The 19,309-nt window shown below is 39.5% G+C and overlaps 1 protein-coding gene across 19 annotated transcripts in view; it reads right to left on the bottom strand.

Moving 5' to 3' along the window:
• Window positions 1–19,309, bottom strand: part of SYTL2 (synaptotagmin like 2) — a 56,398-nt gene that overhangs the window by 9,973 nt on the left and 27,116 nt on the right. For 9 of the 19 annotated variants that reach the window (XM_072032843.1, XM_005029737.6, XM_038177514.2 and 6 more), the window contains 9 exons: window positions 18,805–18,940; window positions 13,037–13,109; window positions 12,357–12,456; window positions 10,475–11,353; window positions 9,666–9,737; window positions 3,928–4,029; window positions 2,881–2,934; window positions 1,652–1,699; window positions 269–363 (listed from right to left, as the gene is read on the bottom strand). In XM_072032843.1, coding sequence (XP_071888944.1) covers window positions 269–363; window positions 1,652–1,699; window positions 2,881–2,934; window positions 3,928–4,029; window positions 9,666–9,737; window positions 10,475–11,353; window positions 12,357–12,456; window positions 13,037–13,109; window positions 18,805–18,940 — 1,559 coding nt within the window. Of the gene's footprint in view, window positions 1–268; window positions 364–1,651; window positions 1,700–2,880; window positions 2,935–3,927; window positions 4,030–5,573; window positions 9,561–9,665; window positions 9,738–10,474; window positions 11,354–12,356; window positions 12,457–13,036; window positions 13,110–18,804; window positions 18,941–19,309 lie in introns of those variants that run through there. The other 10 variants (XR_011806574.1, XM_072032836.1, XM_005029734.6 and 7 more) reach the window with 5 other exon arrangements.

Here is a 19,309-nt window from a genome sequence, read left to right on the forward strand (position 1 = left end):
AACAGCAAGCGTTCACTATGCTTCAGTCTCCTCGATAAAACAGTCTGTATGGCTGTGCAGTAGGAATAAAAGTTACTAGAGCTTCTGAAAGGTTAGTCAGCCACAGGTTGTAACAATCAAGATGATCACAAACACTACAAACAACTAAGTCCATGCCGTGATCCAGCAGTAGGCTGACTTGGCAGACCCTGGAAAGCAATATTTGGTAAACGCATAATGCCACAACAATCCGAAGTTTTAGCTACAATACATCAGAGGTGGAACTTGCCTCTTCCTGCAGGAACGATGGTACCGACTTGCTCAGTCCTTTGAGTTTTTCAGGATTGGAAAACAGCTGATCAGGCTGTGGAGGCACTGTGGAGACTCAAGAGCAGCAATTCAAAAGTTTCAAAAGAGTTTGGTACATCAAAAGAGTGCGATTCCGTAGCAGGGCACACGTAGAAACAAACAACTTCAGATGAAATACATGCACATGCAGTTTACACCTTGGATGCAAGGGTTTATTTTTCTCCATGGGACTCAGAGATGCTACTATTAGGAAGGATAATTTAGCTCAACATCTCCTGTAACATGGCCCACAAAACTTTGTCTGGCAGAAGAAAGTGTTCATGTTGCTTGACAGCATGTGACAACAGGGTGCTGAAAGCAAATCCTGATCAAATGTGATAGAACATTTTCGTTTTACCTTCTATCTTTTCTTCCTAGAACAAGGATAAGTGCACTCATGTACTAACCTTATTGTAAAGTTCTTGGTAAGAAGATAGTCTACAAGCCAAATTCTGTTATTTCCTAGTCCAATTAATGGCAATAAGAATATTTATGCAAATAAAGCAATGTTTAGATATGAACATGGAAGTTTCAAGTATTCCTAGTTAATTTCAAGATGTGTATTGCATTAACAGTGCAGATTCTTGCAGCACATCTCTTCAAGTTTCATAGAGTATCCCAAGTTGGAAGGAACTGACCCACAAGGATCAGCAAGTCCAACTCCTAGCTCCACACAGGACCACCCAAAAATCAGACCCTATGTCTGAGAGCGTTGTCCAAACACTTCTTGAACTCCAGCAGTTCAGAGCCGTAACTGCTGCCCTGGGGAGCCTGTCCCAGTGCCTGAACTTTGCTATACCTTTACTGAAATTCACTATCTATGTTCTTCACTGATTTCATTCTACAAAGCTTAACTGCACAAGCTAAAACAAAAAACCAGTTTGCTGTAAGAGCATGGAAAATTGAGAATCATGGGTTAACACCACTCATATTTAATACTCTACATGCTAAAGGTCTTAACACTGGATACACATTGTGAAATGCACCAACACTGAATAACTTATGACACAGAATTATTGGGTGACAAACAGCCAGCCAAAGAAGCACGTATCTGTTGCATAAAATTAAACACTGCACACAAGCTGGGGTTGTTTGCAAGGTGTTAAGTGAAGCTTTTCCAAAGCTTTTGCAGCTGAAGCTCAAATAATAGTTAACATATAAATTATTGTCAGTATGCAGTTAGGTGCAGCTTCCTCATTCAGCAGCTATCTAGTCCAGATGTATAACTTGTCAGCCATTAAATTAAAAAGGAATTTTAATGTATTAGTTTAAATATCAGTGGAGAAACCTCTCCACTGTCTGTTGGAAGAATCCTATTACTCACTTCCTGGTGCATTTTCATTCCTCTCTTGATCCTGATCAGTTTTCAGACCTGCTCAGTGCAGTATTGACAACAGTCATTCAGTAGCACAAACAGCTGTACAATTTTATAACTAACATCATTATCCTTCACATGCGGCAAGTCTTGAATTCTCTAGACCCCATACATTTTTATGTTCTGCATCATTCTCCTCTTTTGAGGAGCTGAATCATAACAAGGGGAACATGAATCTTCAGCAAAACAAAAACACAGGTGATATTTTCAAGAGAATTTGCCTTGTTCTGTCTGTACAGTTATCAATTTGGCTGGATCCATAACTTTTTCCACAACTTCACTCACTAAATTTAACTAGAAAAAGCTGCCCCTTTCAGACAAGTGTCTGCATAATCTATATTGAATGTACAACATATTTCCAAAAAGGCTGTCCATCTGAAGGTAAAATTAAGAATTATATTTAAGATTTGTTAATATATCGGACATGGCATGTATTCTCTTGTTATAGACCACTAACTCTCAAAATACTTTGAAAGCATCTAGAACACAACAAATGCAACTTTACAGAACTATTTTTTTAAACTGTAGTGCCACAATGCAGTAAACAGGAAAGAATTGTGTTATGTTCAATCACATTCAGTGTTACTTGGTGACTTTCCAGCATGTTTATCTTGACACGTCCTTGGAGCATGTTTGCTTTTGTTTTGATTAGGTTTATAATTTCTGAAGGAATATGGAAAAATTTGGCAGTAAGGCACCTGTAATGCACTAACAGATCGATGTTCATCTATTGCCTAAAGTAATTATACTTTGCTGGATTGAAATTTCCTTTTCAACTGATGTATTCTGAAAGGTGTTTTACATGAGCAAAAAATCGTCGTGCATCTTATAATGCAACAGCAGAACAGACAAATATTTAATATTTAATTACACACAGTTTTTCAACTGTGCTAGCGTTCAAAGCTCTCAGTGATTTCAGAAGCTGTTTTATAGACTGAATGACCAAAGATCAAAATAGTACACTGCTGGGTGGCACACAGTTTCTACAGATGCAACAGGTCATAAAAGAAGACTAGTGCTTGAGATAACAAATGCTTTTGTAAAGTTTTCTTATAAGTCACGATGAAGTTAGTCAAATTTGAAAGAGTAACACAATTCCTGGTTTCTAAAATCTTTCACTAGCGAACACAGAACGTTAAAAAACAATAGATTTGCATGCAAACACAGAAGATATTTACCATCTTCAGCACTAAGAGCTAATTCCTCCTTTGGAATTTTTATTTTTCCTTTATCTGTGCAGGAAAAAAGTAACACGTGGTTAGAAAGCTTGCTGTTCGGAATGATAAAACGGATGGCAGTGGTAATCACAGAATTAAGGACAAAAAAAAAAACAAACAACCAAACAACAACAAACACCAGCAGAGCCACAGGAATGGTTAAATTCAGGAGATGCTTTCAACTTGGACCATTACTTCAATTCTGCATCCAAGCAGCAGTCTCATCTTGACACAGTTTCTACCAGCGTGCTGTTACAACAAGGTTAGTGCATACCTAAAATGTGGGAACTAGTTAGAAGGGAGCAATAGCATAAGTAATATTAGAGGAGTAATTTGCCAACGATAGCCAACATCTTTCAAAATCTACACCTCCACGCTTCAGTTCTCAAACATCAACTCAGTTCATGCTTTCCCCATTAGAAATGAAATAAATATGAAAACAGTGAGGAGCAGCATGAACGGAGACAGGAATAATAACAATAATAAATCATAATCTTAGGATGCTACAGAGGGAGCTCAGGAATGAATGCCAAGTACAATCCTGTCTCATTGCATCCTCAAAGCGAGTTGGGTTATATTAACTGCTAGAATACACAAGTGAAACCACTACATTAAGTCAACTTTTTCATACTTCCACTGTCTACTAATTTGAGCCACGTAAGCAGCCAGAAATGACCAGCAATGGTAGCTCATCACTATTTGAGTGGTTCCAACCAAATATTTTCACTATTGAAAACATTTTAACAACCCAAAACCAGATCATCCCTGACAGTGCATTTTTGGAAGATGTCTGCTTGTTATACCAGTGCTGTTTCAAAAGGAGCACTAAGAACTGAAAACTAATCCATATGAGATGAGAATTCAGTTTTACAATACAAACTCCATACTGCTTAGTGAGAAGCAATGTAAGGCAAAAACACTGCTTGGCAAAGCTGTATGGAAACACAGCATAAGCATGTTTAAGCCAAACTGGGGGTCATGGTAGACACACACAAGCTTTGTGCTCACTTGAGGTGGCTGATGGAATGTCCTCTAGACTTTTGGAAGGCATTTTCCTATCTGCACTCCTTTTCAAAGCCATCAAAACAGGATTTAATTCTTCTTCTGAACCTGTTACGAGACAAAACACATGAACACTGCACACACAGACATGTTTTTTAAACAAGTCACTTAAAAAATACAACATGGATTTCCTTTGGAAATCTTCTGACCTTTAACAAAGACCATGAGTATTCACTCAAAATGCTAAGTAAATCCTAAGGATCAGAGCCAGAAACACATTGTGTTCAGTTATTCCAAAATCAGACGTGAGAACAAGACCATAGCCTGGATTTTTAAGAAACTACTAAAACTGACACCTGACCATCTTATCTTAAATTAAAATGGAAATTGGAGTAAAGCCGACCAATTTCAACATTTGAGTTTAGAATCTTTTCTCTCTAAATTTCCTAGGGTATCAATAGAAACACAGAGGTTGGTTGACCTGACCTGTGTTTGTACTGACTAATGACAGAGTTTAAGGCAAATATGGTACTTAATTGTCTAAGAACTAGGTAGGATAAACTCAGATTTAACCATTTTGTTATGAATTAGCACGAATACAAGTTAATAGCTTTGTTCCCCCCCCAAACCCTGTAAATTTGTTCATAACATTTTTTTCTGCCCACTGAAAGTCACCTTCTGTTCAATATTAAGTAACACCCACAAATAAAAAAACAAACAAACAAACAAACAAACTGTGGAAGGATTTTGATCCTTGAAATTATCATGCAATTGTCTCCATGAGCAGTTTCAGGACAGACATAGCTCCTTCAGAGTACTCTAAGACCCTCTCTCCTCCCTATCCCATTTTGCTCTCACTGCAGCCAGCCAACCAGGCCTTACAAACAGCAATAGCGTAATCATGGGTAAAAACAAGTTGTTTCATTTTTCCTCATTTGTCTTGCAGAACAGACTTCCAAGCTGATTTCCATCGGAACCTCACTTTCAAAATAAGCTCCAGAGTTTCTTAGCATATGCCAGAAACATCAGATTGCTCAGGTGAGCAAGATCTCAGAAAATTCCCAGTCTCTCATAGACACGGACTAGAGCTTCCAGCTTAACCAAGTAATGAGTCTTGGTAAATAGATTGCTTCATTTATAGGGCCATTTTCTCGTGTAACAGGCAGCAATACTAAATTAAATAGCACAGGGTATTGGTAGTGTCTTTATATGCAGCCATTCCACTGATAAGTATTTATCTTTGAAGACTAGCTGGTCAAGCTGAAGAATGAACTCAGTCAGCCACTGATTATTTTTTCCCCCTCTTTTAATCCGGGGTATTTAAAAGAAATACCAGAATTTGAGTGTTATAATGTTATTGATTTGAAAGAGATGACTCAGAGGAAGAAGAAAAGGGCAAGGCATGAAGACTGATGTGATTCATTCATGCTGCTACTCTCCCATGACCTTACCCAAATCTAGTTGATGTTTGTCAAAAAAATCCAATTAAATTTCAATTAATTAGTTCTTCATACCTTTCCAAAACAAATATCCAAAGTATTCAATTAAGCATCAGAGTTTTGTTTAATATATTTCAAGTTAGCTACTAGAAAAGCTGTAGCTTTTTTGTTTAACAACCCATCACCATTAATTTTAGAAATTAGATGGCTCACGAGTTGAACTTTCGGTTCCAGAATGGGAATCAGAGTTTTCGTCTGAAAACCTGGATCCCAAGTTTGAGCTGTAACCATCTTCTTCGTCAGTAACTTCATGCTGAAAGGCCAGGCAGAGTTGAGCTCCTCCCGGCTGGGGGGAATTGCTCTCATCTTTAAGAGGTGTGCTTGTTCTTCTCAATCGCAACAGTTCTTTTGATTCTAAATTGTTTTCAGAGGCATCTGAGGATGTACTTTCATCTGTCCTTCCTCTGGCATTTACCTTGAATGGCTTGTTCACAGCTGTATTAGTCTCTCCTTCCAGGGGAAGAAGATCTATTGGAGGCATGTTTCTTTGTTCTTTTTGATTAAGAGCCCCATTTCTTTTAAGTTTATCAGAAGCTTCAGTATCTACTGAAGCCTCAATGTTTTGTTCTGGAGTTCCACTTTTGATAGTTGTCTTCATCCCTGTGTAAGTAGTTAATGCATTATGATAAGGCTGTGACATTGTTGTGAACAGAGACTCTTTTTGTAATGGAAACATACAAAAATCCCCAGACTTCTCTTGTTTGTGTACCTCTCGTGATACCTGAGACGAAGCTTCAGATGCTTCTTGAAGGAGTCTTTCTACCGAGCTACTGAAATCTCTGAATTTTGCAATATCTGAAACTGAAGTTCTTTCTATTGTTTCTTCTATTTCTCGAGGGTGATCTCTCTCTTCTTGAGAAGGAGGACACATACTTTGACTGGTTGACATTTTACCATGCATCTTTTCATCCGTGCTCTCCAGCATAGGACCTGGTGTTTCAGAGACCCCTTTCAGTAGCTTTTGCAAGTTAACATCAAGTAGCCTGTATTCAGCCTTGGACAGCGCAGATGTTTCTGTGGTCTCACCACTCTTCTCCTGCAGTGATGCTCCATTGTGTTGGTAGGTCACACTTTTAACTTGCATCTCAGCAGTCCTCTGTAACGTCCTGTCCACACGTTTTGGTTTAGGAGGTGGTGTTTCAGAGGCCTCTTTCAGCAGCTTCTCTAAAGCTGAACTCAAGCCACTAACCTTGGGTGGGGCTACAGACTTTTCTACAGACTCACTGATTTCCTGTAGTGAATCTCCATCACACTGATAGTTGGTGTTTTTAACTTGCATCTCAGCAGTCCCATGTAATGTGTTGTCCACATCTTTTGGTTTAGGAGGTGGCGTTTCAGAGGCCTCTTTCAGCAGCTTCTCTAAAGCTGAACTCAAGCCACTGACCTTGGATGGGGCAACAGACCTCTCTATGAACTCACTGACTTCTCGTGGTGACTCTCCATCATGCAGATATGCAGTTCTTTCAACTTGCATCTCAGCAGTCCTTCGTTCTGTGTTGTACACACGTTTTGGTTTAGGAGGTGGTGTTTCAGAGGCCTCTTTCAGCAGCTTTTCTAAAGCTGAACTCAAGCCACTGACCTTGGATGGGGCTACAGACTTCTCTATGTACTCATTGATTTCCTGCAGTGACTCTCCATCATGCTGATAGGTTGTGCTTTTAACTTGCATCTCAGCAGTCCCATGTAATGTGTTGTCCACATCTTTTGGTTTAGGAGGTGGTGTTTCAGAGGCCTCTTTCAGCAGCTTCTCTAAAGCTGAACTCAAGCCACTGACCTTGGGTGGGGCTACAGACTTTTCTACGGACTCACTGATTTCCTGTAGTGAATCTCCATCACACTGATAGTTGGTGTTTTTAACTTGCATCTCAGCAGTCCCATGTAATGTGTTGTCCACATCTTTTGGTTTAGGAGGTGGGGTTTCAGAGGCCTCCTTTAGCAATTTCTCTAAAGCTGAACTCAAGCCACTGACCTTGGATGGGGCAACAGACCTCTCTATGAACTCACTGACTTCTCGTGGTGACTCTCCATCATGCAGATATGCAGTTCTTTCAACTTGCATCTCAGCTGTCCTTCGTTCTGTGTTGTACACTCGTTTTGGTTTAGGAGGTGGTGTTTCAGAGGCCTCCTTCAGCAGCTTCTCTAAAGCTGAGCTCAAACCACTGACTTTAGATGGGGCAACAGACTTCTCTATGGACTCACTGATTTCCTGCTGTGATTCTCCATCATGCTGATAGGCAGTGCTTTTAACTTGCATCTCAGCAGTCCCATTTAATGCGCTGTACACACGTTTTGGTTTAGGAGGTGGTGTTTCAGAGGCCTCCTTCTGCAGTTTCTCTAAAGCTGAACTCAAGCCACTGACTTTAGATGGGGCTACAGACTTCTCTATGGACTCACTGATTTCCTGCTGTGATTCTCCACCATGCTGATAGGTCGTGCTTTTAGCTTGCATCTCAGCAGTCCTCTGCAATGTCCTGTCCACACGCCTTGGTTTAGGAGATGGTGTTTCAGAAGCCTCCTTCATCAGTTTCTCTAAAGCTGAACTCAAACCACTGACCTTGGGTGGGGCAACAGACCTCTCTGCGGTCTCATTGACCTCTTCAGACTGACTGATATCTTGTTGGCTCATTGATTCTCCAGTACAACTAGTTTGTGATATATTATTCATTGTTTCAGATGCTTTCATCCCTACCCTTAATTCAGGAGGCTGACATACAGAGGTTTCTCTGAGCAGGTTCTGCAAACCAGCCTGCATCTTCTGAGATCCTCTGGGAGGATGTTCTTTTGTTGAAACAATACTCTTTTCTATAGGTTCTTTAACTTCATGCTTGTGAAGACCCATCTGTTCTTGGGGTTGAGAGATAACTGGTTTTTTGACTGGCTGGACAGAGTCTGTGTTTTGTGCATGTGTTACCTTCAAACCTTTTAAGGTAAGCGATCCTAGAGGCAGTTCACATATCACAGAATCTAATTTCTCTGGTTTTTCTCTCTCAGAGGCTTGTGTTTGATGTTGGATTAACACTTGGTTGCTCACATTATCTCTGCCCTTATCTTCCTTTGATTTTCTTTCATGGGTTACTGAAGTATTATTACGAACAGTATTATTTGGCAAAGAAACATCTCCCCTGTCAATGCTACTCTGTAATTTAACTCCAGCATCCCAGAAGTTTCTCAAACTCTGAAACTGTGAAGGATTTGAAATTTGATTTTTGGACTTCTCATTCATTTTTTCTTTTAAAGAAAAAACCTGGAAGTTGGGCTTCTGTTGGGAAGAAGCACCAACTTTTCCTTTAAATGTTTCTTTCCTATCTTTAATTTCTGGGGAAGTTGAAGTGGCAGAGACTCTAGGCTTTATGTTACTAGCTTTTGCCAATTTCGTGGGTTCATGAATTTCACTATCAGCTGGAAGCGTTCTTTCTGTTTTTCTAACATCACAGGCTGGTCCAAACTCAAAAGAGTTTTCACGTTCATTTTTTGAAGCCACAATTGCACATCTCATTTCAGCACTTCTTAATGTATTCTTGCTCTGATCATCCAATCCATAAGGTAGGCGTTCTGCAGTTGGCTTTATTTTGTCACTTTCTCTGAGACCTTTCAATGCACCACTACCTGATGCACTAGTATTGATACCAACTTCTTTCTCTTTGTGACTGGGGATAGTTTTATCCCTTTCCCAAAATGCTCTGATCTCTCTTATTCTTCTTTTTTCTCTTATTGCCTTCTCCAATTCATATTTCTGAGCTGGTAGCTTGTGTTCATGATGCTCCAAGACACGTGATTTTTGATTTTGTTGCTTGATTTCTTGACCTGATTCTTTATCTTTGATTCTTGTACAGTCAGACTCGGTTAGTGATTTGTCATTTTGCTCCTCACTGTCTTTCCCCTGCTTAGGTTTCCTCCTCTCTTTTATTATCTGTTTATCTTCTGAAATTGTTGTGGGTGAAATAGCATTCAGTTGTTTATCCCTTCCAGATGGTAATTCTTCTATAACTTCTGGTTTTCCATCCATGCTAGTTCTGCTGTATTCTGTAGGAAGTACTGCTGCTCCAGTTGCAGAGCCAACTTCTTCAAGCTCTCTGCCTTGTGATCTGGCTGATACAGATTTCCTATCTTCAGTACCAGAACTTCTTTTAAACCAGTCTAAGACTTTTGATACAGATTCATCGGCCACTTTCACAAATTCATCAGCATGTCTGTCAGGCTCGAAAGTCTGTTTAGAAACTCGTTCCTCAACAAGATCGGGCTTACCTTGTTGAAGAGCTGCAGAATTGGTATTTGATACGTCATGTGCTTTTGTCTCAGCAGAAAGCAAATGTTCATCTACAAACATAAACAAACTTATCAGAGTTAGGAATCAGACACAAGACTAAAAATTTTTCAATCTTGAAAAAAATCGCTCAGTTTCTGGTTTTGCGTTTGTTTGAACTCTTAGCAAAAGAAAGAGTTCTCTGTTTGTGTGGTCTTGGAAAGAACCATACTACAGACATGAGTGTGAAAAATAAATTCCTTATCACTAAGATATCCTACTGAAAAGTGATCTCTTCCTAGAAGGTTAGCCCTAATACTTTTGGGAGTGGGAGCAGGTAAGATTGGTTATTCCTATTCTAAAGGAAATGGCTCCAATGAAGTGGGAGAGAGGAAAGAAATAGCATATTTGTGTTTAGTCACATCAGCAAATCAAGTCACAACTGGATTACTACTGAGGACAATCAACTGCAGTACACCAAGAAATCTTCAGTTCCCATCCAGACACATCTATCAGGCTTTATTACAGGAATTTTATCCAAGTGCCACCATGTCACCTTTATCATCCACATTAAAGATGAATAGCCAGGCTCAAATCTGATTAATTCTTAAGAATGCCAATAGGAGATCATCTAAGAATATGTAGCATGTTAGAGAATTAGAATCCAAGTGTTTTAAAAATTCTGCAATATACAGCATGTTACTGTTATTTGTTTCTTAATCGTTAATTTTTAGATACTAACAATTTGAGCATTAATGAACATGGGCTATATGCTATTGCATTCTCTTCTTCACTCCTATTAGTCTCTTACCAGTAGAGTTTTTGAGCAACTTTGATTCACGGCTCAAGGACTGGTTGGATTTATTTTCACACGTCTCATCAACACTCAGTTCTTTATTGCTATTTGATAAGATATTGGTGGAGGTCTTCTGTGGAGTTTCAAGTTTCTTAGGAGTAATGATCTTTGTTTGGACTGTTTCATTAACCAGGAAGACTGACCCATTAGCATCACAAGGACTGGATGCAGGCTTATCTTCCTGTAAACTGTGTGTTTTCACATGTACACCTGATGAATGGGTTCCCAAAGACTTTACAGTGGAAGTTTGCTTATTCCCAAGTGAATCTGTTCCAATAGGATCATTCTCACTAGTCTTTATTTCACCAGATTCTAACAAATCAAGTTCTCCCGTTTCTTTGCTATGATGTATCCGTGGGCTTTGCAGAGATTCTCTTTTTCCTATGCTAGATGAAAACCTCACTTGTTTTAATTTTTCCAGTGAAATTTGTGTGGACTCTTCCGCTTCTTCTGTAAGAGTGTTCTTCTCAACTTCTCCTTCAAAAATAGTTGTAGTAGGAATACTACTCTTACTCTGAACATCTAACATCTGATTGACACGAACTTCTGAGTCAGTGGAACTGGAACTTGAACTGCGTTTCAGAATGCCCCTGGGAAGTATACCAGTGCCATTAACCCCCTGGGTCCGTTTGGCTGGTTTTGGAACAACGTCTTCTCTTTGTGGCACAGAATCTGTTATTTTGTGAACTAATTTTCTAGCTTTTGGGATGGGACGCTTAACTGGTCCTTTCTGTGATTCATCCGTAGGTTCTACAGAAGGCTTCTTAGGTATCTCAGTTTCATCATTCAGTACGTTTGTTTTAGGTTGGCTCTCTATTGAAGGTGACAAAATTTCTGCAAGATGTATACAGAGAAGAAATCATGAGTTTACATGACATTCATCTGCATAAACTCGGGGGTATGACATGCTCCCTACAGATCTAGAATGCAGTGATAATATTGGTTCATTAAAAACGCAGCAAAACACAGAAGGAAAATGAACATAAAGTTTGGGTTTGTGTATGACAGGAAGCTTTAACAGATGAAATTCTTCTAGTTGGTTAATATTTCTAGAGTAAGAAAAATTTGATGATACCAAAGATAGGAAGTGCACCGAATTTTTGGTTAGTATAAATCCTGCAAGGGACAAACTTTGCAGGGAAGGGGAGCTTTTGAATACATAAGCATCTCTTCAGGTTCAGAAGACAAACAGCAAGCTACAGAAAATCTATTTTCATTTGTATGTAGGACAGGCTAAAAAGCAGGAATGATCTCTCAGTGGGGATATAAAGATTATTTTTATTTCTAATGTGTAAGCCTCCCTTTTTTCTGTTAAGAAGCTTCATACAGGAGAGTAATTTCCACACATAAACCTGTAAATTAGTCTCAACTGCCTATACTGTGATATATTATCACTTATCTACTTGCAGAGAATACTGGGGAAAAGGCAGGATTTATTTTTATTCTAAAATAAACAGGACTGAGGAAAAAAAAATTAAAGACAGTTAGGCTTGACCCTTCTGTTGAGTTCATAGCACCAATTACTGGAAGGTCATGTAGATAGCAATGCCCAACTCCAGGAAGTTTTTATGTTCTCTACTAGTGATTCAGGACAAAACAGTCTTTTCAGATAGAGTGCTTAATGCTGACAAAAATGCAGGTGAAAAAAGAATCAAAACCCATTTACATGTGTGAAACAGCTGTTTTCTCAAATATATTCATGTTTTATCTTAGGTTTGAAATGAACTCAAATAGAACAGTTATCAAAATCCGTTTTATCCTACAATGAGAAGCAACAAAAGTAAAAATTTCCATATCCACCACCAAGAAATTCAGTCATGTTAAACATAATATTTACCCTTCTTTGATAGCTGAGGTAGAATGTCTGGTCTGTTTTCTGATTCTCCACTGCTCAAGTTATCACCTGATACAGTGGAATTAAATGGATTTCTCCTTTGCTAAAAAAAGGAATGAACATTATAATTGGAGTCAAGTTACTTATCAGTACAGTTTTGGCAGAATACATGATAGTGCAGTGATTTCCTCTGCCTCACTACCCTGTTGGTTGAGTCTAAAAGCATGCTTCCTAAGCTGGAGACATGACAAGACACCTAAACAGCATGAACCACGGAACTATCAGAAATGCTAGTGACAGCCTAATCCTGTTCCTCCTAAAGTCACCAACAACAGGGAGAAACCGCCACTTAAAGACATTTGACAATCCCAAATTGTTGCAAGTTACAAGAAATTCTCTCTACTTCTGTACTTTAGAGATAGTAGAAGATAGCAAGACATTTCTTTTCAGTGGCTAAAGGAGATGGAAATAATGTCAAGCACAGAAAACCAATGATTATAGCCATAAAAGCATATCAGCACTGAACTTTTACTGGTTTCCAGTATCTCCCTCCAGAATAAAAAATACTATTTTTTTTTCCAACTTATCTTTCTTCCTCAAATATCTAATTATCTTGATCATTCAAGCAAAGAAACACAAAAATATAAAGAGATAACATCTGCTGTGTTCAATACCAATCATACCTTTACTGGCGAGACTGCTGCCTTCACAGATCTTTCCTCTGTTTTGTCTAATCCTGAAGTTACTGTTTTAGAACTGCAAGGAAACAACATATAACAACTTCAGCAAACTGGATGTCATTTTAAGCCTTTTTAAAAATGCAAAACAGATATTCAGTTGCACATACTCAAATACGACCTCTTGGCACCTAGCTTTCTCTTCAGTGTTCTCATCAGATTTAGAATCAATCCTTCTCCTTCCCATATCAAGGGGATGACCTTGGTGATTTATTTCCTTGCAACAATTTCTTTGCTTGTTAAAGAATTCAGTGCAACTTCTACTTGCCAGGACAGGAACAGCGTTTTTGATATCTTTTATACTTTTGAGCAAGCTTTTTAAGTAAATATAACCATTCTCCAAAGAGTACCAGTATTACCACTATTCTTGTCCTACATTTGTACTTCTAGGACTGAAACCAAAGTGGATAAAATTGCTAAGTAAAAGAGAACTTTGCAAAGTGTCCAAGCCAGAAAAATCAGGGGAACTCCATGAGCACTATAGCAAAGATCTGACATGCCACAGACAAGAGCAGATTCCCTCAGAGGGAGGCCTTACAAGCTATTCCTTCAATTAAGATGTTATCAAACCACAGATTTTGCAAATAAATTAAGTTATTAATTGTCATCCTGACTAAGTATACCCCAAGGAAGAAGAACTTAAACAGCCAGAAGAAACCGTTCCTATATTATATCAAAAATTAGTTCGTGACTATTTGCAAAAGGATTTTTTTCCCCACAAAACAATCAGATTTTGTTTATATTTTCAGTCTAAAAGATCTCTCTGATCACGTAACTGGCGACAGTCTGCCCTGCTGGGTAGAGAGCAACATTCCCAGGTTCTCCAGGTTTCAGCACTGTTAACCTCAAAACTGAAGAAAAAATGGCTCGTGTGCACCTGGACAGCTAAGAACATCTGAAAAGTGACATCACTCCTATTGTAGAGAAACATCATTAAAAGGAATGTAATTAATGGGCAGCCTGAGCGCAAGGTATTGGTAACAAACATACAAAAACAAAAACAGTTATCTGAGCTATAACCTCCTCCATCTCTTCCTTGTTCTTCTGGTTCCACACTACCTTTAAGAAATACGCTTGTGTGCATAGTGATACAAACTTCAGGGATGCACTGAACTCATGGGTGAGCAAAATAAATTGTTCTTGTATTTCAGCACTAACCACAGCAGCCTCTCACATGCACATGCCAGCTCTAAAGATTTTTTTTTTCTAATCCCAGCTCCTAAATAAGAAAAAGTATAGTTCTCAAAGAGCTTAATACTGAAACTTTTAATTTGTTGTCAAAAACATCATTTCACATTACAGTTTTGATCCTTAGTTCTAAGGCTTTAAAAAGAAATGAAAATACGTGTATTTAAAGAGTCTTTATTCCATTAGGCTGGAGTTTGGGTTCTTGTTTTTATGAGCACTTGAGTTTGTGCTTTTGCTTTTACGAGCTCCTGTACTTTATGTCTCATCTTGACCATCTACTGACCAACAGCACAAACATGATTTTTATTATTTATTTTTTTTTAAGGTCTAGGTCATGAATGCTTCAACCCTTCCCTTATTTTAAACAAGGGCAATGCTCTTATGTACTCTGGGTGTAGGAAACTTATCAGACATTCTTCTGATTAGTTCTTTTTTTTTTTTAAACAGGTGGAGAGAGAATATTCAAAATGGTTGTGGAACATGGACAATCCCGCAATATTTCAATGCAGTGCTACTTCAGATATACCACAGAAGAATCAAAGAGTTGTTACTTTGGCGTTATATACTGAAAATCCTGAAGGGGAAAAGTGGAAAAAGTGGGCAACAAAAAACCAAGACCCTACAACTGAGTTTCTAGACACAGGGTCTAAACATGGGAATTTACCCACAACCTATACAGATGAGAAAGCCAAAGGGACCCGTGCATTTACAAGGATAATCTAAGAGTGCCTGAAGCCAAGCTAATAAATACTGCCCGGCTAAAAAAAGCTGCAGCACTGCAATTCTGCAAAACAAAGTGCTGAAAAACACAGTGCAGACCCAAACCTGTGCAGGCACTGGTAGCACTGGACAGGAACCAAGAGGCAATGAGGTCAAAGCAGGAGCAAAGGCAGAGGAAGGGGTTAGAGATTTCTGTACACTGCCTGACATGTCTGCTCAGAAGTGGCCTCACATTCAGGCAAATAATCTTCCTGAGCTCGTTCTAAAGGGTTAGGAATCTGGTGCAGAAGTTCCTGTCTGGAAGGAGTAAAGCCAGTGCAATTTAACAGCACTGCATAAATGGCCTTATCTAGGTATCTCAGCACCCCTACTATTCCAGAAAAGTTACATGGATCTTAAGACTTAAGGGTTTTATTTAATTTTTCACCTTGCAGAACTTTAGGACCCACACTTGTCACCTGTTCAGTATAGTGGACTGAGTACTTTCTACCCCGGGGAAGAAAAATCCCTACAAATTTTAATTTGAAAGAGAAAACCCCTTTAACAGTGCCCTTTTTCAAGAATCAGCATACAGACAGATGGTTATCACTGAGCAGAGGTAATATTGACAGTCTGAGTCACACTATCCAAACTCATTCCGTACAAGGTTACACCTGCAAAAGACATTTCACACAACTGGCCTGGTATGCGAGACAGGCACCTTGGGATGCAACGCCCACAAAAAAAACAAGTGGTCATAGCTTTGTTACAGGAGTTTGACATTTAGGGCCTGGGCTTGGAGCTCACCGTGCTAGTTTTAAGATTATTATTGTGGGCTGATTACATCTAATATCGCAGCACCCTGACAAAACAGCAACTGAGCTGGCCCCAGGGATGAATTTGAGCCTCAGAAGCATGCAAATGTAGATCTACTAGAACTGAGCTAACATTCAGTTAGAAGCTGTTTGCTTTAATAGGATCCAGAACAAAAGGGATCTATCACATATTTTCTGGTCCCAGTCCTGAGGTTAGCAGCTGCTTACTTTGTACAAAGTCTGCAAAGCCAGCGATGGCCTGAAGCCCATTCTTTTAAGGGGAAGGAAAGGGAGGGAAGAAAAGCAAAAACAAACCTAAAAATAAAATTCCCACAAACATACCCTTAATGTAGCACTTGAAAAACATATTAAAGGCCCAAGTGCTTGAACCACAGGTAGCATTTGAACACTAGAAGCTGGTAACTCACTTCAGGCAATACCAACATCTAAAGTAATACTTGATTTCGTTCCCTTCTTTCCAGCCATTTTGAGACTATTGTGCTGCAAGAGCAAGAGTCAACAGAAATTGTGGCTCTGCTATTCTGAAGTCTGAATCAAATACCCCTTCTTCCCACCAACAGGTAGGGCCACTGCTTTCCTAGGATCGTTCTTCCCTCTCAATTTCAGTCAGCTGCTGCCATTAGATGCAGGTACAGCCAGGTCAGACCAGGCTCTTCAAAAGTCCAGGATCAAGAGAACAGAAAGGAGGAATTATTTAGGAACGTATGGCACCTCCTGCAATTTCCCAGCTGTACCATTGCATAGACTAACCTCAGCTGCAGTGAAATAAGCCTCTATTGAAATCATAAGCACTGAATTACACATAGACTTGCCACATTGGCTTACCAAATGTGAAATGCTGGAGCAAGCAAATAATCTGAGACATCTAATTGAGTATGCATGCAAAGTGAGGGCAAGTAAGTGCCCAGCCCACATGTTACAGATCCCTTCTTCAGGTCTGCTTCCAGCTGCATCATGAAGCCTAGACTACAGGAGCTTGCTTTAGGGGGAACATCCTGAGCAGACATAAATAAGGCACACAGGTTGGCAGTCAGCACAACTGGGAGCAGAGGGCAGGAGAGGGTCCTGGATAATAGCTATCGCAATTCACGTGGGTGTGACCTGAAATAAGTCACTAAAGCACCTTAAGTTAAAGATCACAATCAAGTTGGTCACATTCTGAACAGTCTACACGCTCTTAAACCTCACTATGCTTTTTGTTTTTGTTTTTTTGAAGAAGCTGCCCTAGCAGTTTATGAAGTTTATTACTCTCTGATCAGTCACAAAATCTGTGAAGTCTTAATGGTACAAATATGAAGCTGGACTTCTTTTACAGTTTCATCTCCTTTCCCTGATGTGGAAGATGACACGCAAAATATTGTAAAAATGTACTGAACAGCAGCATGCCTTCTGCTGTTCATAAAGAAATAATTCCATAGTCTTGTGAAGGTAAAAGCCACTGTAAATAACCTACACTGGGTAAAAACTAACACTGCCAGCATTATCAGTCAACTTGGAAGGGGACGCTAAGCTCTTTCTTATGCTACACAAACTTAATTATCATTACCATACAACTCCACTTTTTGGGAAGTCTATAGACAAAGCAATTTAGTTGATATTTCAGGACAATTTCAGACACAGGTAGGGCAGATACCCCTCTGAGTTCACTGATAATGAAATGTAAAGGATAAGAAAGACCAGCAAAGCAAGCCAGAGTTGTTAAGATTTACACCAACCTTTGGTGCCATTCATCATGAACGTGTATGCCCAGTTTGCAGACCACGAAAGTGAAAGATGGAACTGCTACTAGATACTGTGCAAGTGCATAGGAGGAGAGAAGCCTTGCTGCAAAGAAAAAACAAAGGACGTACAGAGAAGGATGAAGACGACAGACAAAAAGGTGAAAGCTTACAGAACCAATCAATGGCACAGAAGTAAAACTAGAAGTAAAAGGAGTCATCCTAAAAGGAACTCTTGCTCTTACCTCACTGTGTTCACTGGAAGCATAAACGATAGCTGTATTTGTTACACCCTAGTTCTTGTTTCCTCAATAGGGTTGAGGACCTGGCTGTTTAAAGACATTGATTTCCATGTGCTAGGAGACTCCCTAACTAGGAAATCGCCATTTGTTTTCAAACGCAACCTTTTTGAAAGCTTTCCACACAGCAAATTACCATATAGGCATTCTAGAGAGGAAATGTTTCTTTCAGAAGTCAATTCAGGATATTTCTAAGCAATATGAAGCTGTTCGGAATGTTTATGGACTTGAGCTAGAGTGATTAAATACCAAATCCTCCTTAGCTCAGAAACAACTCATCCAGCTTTACTGCAACAGCTGTAGACATTAAGTCATACGCAAGCTGTCTTGCCTTACTCTGAATGGAAGACTACCTTGCAGAGAGACATTCCTTGGTAGAATCACATTTATTTGCCTCAAAATTATATATATAGTTCTCATTCTTTCCACCTGAAGTACATTTGGCCTCCTTACAAAATTGTAAGAGGTCTTAAAACACACACCAGGGAAAATTCCATCCCAAAGCAATTTTTCAATCTGATTCTTTGTATGGTCCAAGTTTAAAATTCAGGCTGAATCAATAGTCTGGTCTCCCTGAGTGAATAGATGCAGAGGTTTCTGTCCCCATATTAGTAAGGGGACTGTGGAGGACTGATCACAGCCTGCTGCTAGTCTAACCTGAAAATCCTGGTCTCACTTCTGGAGCAAGACAGAATTGTGACATGAGGAACATGCGTGGGACCATTCCACACAGCACTGGCAGCTTTCTCCTTGCAGAAGTAACCTACAGAGAGCTGCATTCGAATACAGACCATCTAACAGTGCACAACTACGATCTGTCAGCCTTCCGTACATATTGATTCCTTGGGCCACTCTGAGGAAATAGTTGAGGATCTCTGAAATAAGAGGGAAGGACAATGTTTTGGGAGGAAGTTACAGCTCAGGCATTTCACCAGTCCTGATGTACACATTCTGTGATTGAACAGACAGCTTACCTTGAACTAGACTTCAGTTCTTCTTCTTCCTGATGTTCCACGATGCCATGGAGTTCTGGTTGCACAAAGACTTCTTTATTCACATTGCTCACCCAGCTGTTCTTTGCTTTGTTTGATTTGCTCTGACTCACTTCAGCTACAACATGGAAGAAGAAGATTGTTATTTCCCACGCGTTCATACAGTATTTCACAACAAGCAAAGAGAAGTAGTTACACGGGGTCTTACATCTCTCTCAGAAGTCCACTACACTTGAATTATGTACAGAATTAGATCTGGTGCCTTCTCAAGAATATGTATTTTAATACCACTATAAATCCCACATAGTACAGTTGGCACTACGGGGGAAGGGATGCCAGCCAGAGGGACCTGGATATCCTTGAGAGGTGGACCCATGCAAACCTCATGAAGTTCAAAAAGGCCAAGTGCAAGGCACCAAACACGAATACGGGCTGGGTGGAGATTGGATTGAAAGCAGCCATGAGGAGAAGGACTTGAAGGGGTTGG

Source organism: Anas platyrhynchos, chromosome 1 (assembly GCF_047663525.1).
Source record: "Anas platyrhynchos isolate ZD024472 breed Pekin duck chromosome 1, IASCAAS_PekinDuck_T2T, whole genome shotgun sequence".
NCBI lineage: Eukaryota > Metazoa > Chordata > Aves > Anseriformes > Anatidae > Anas > Anas platyrhynchos.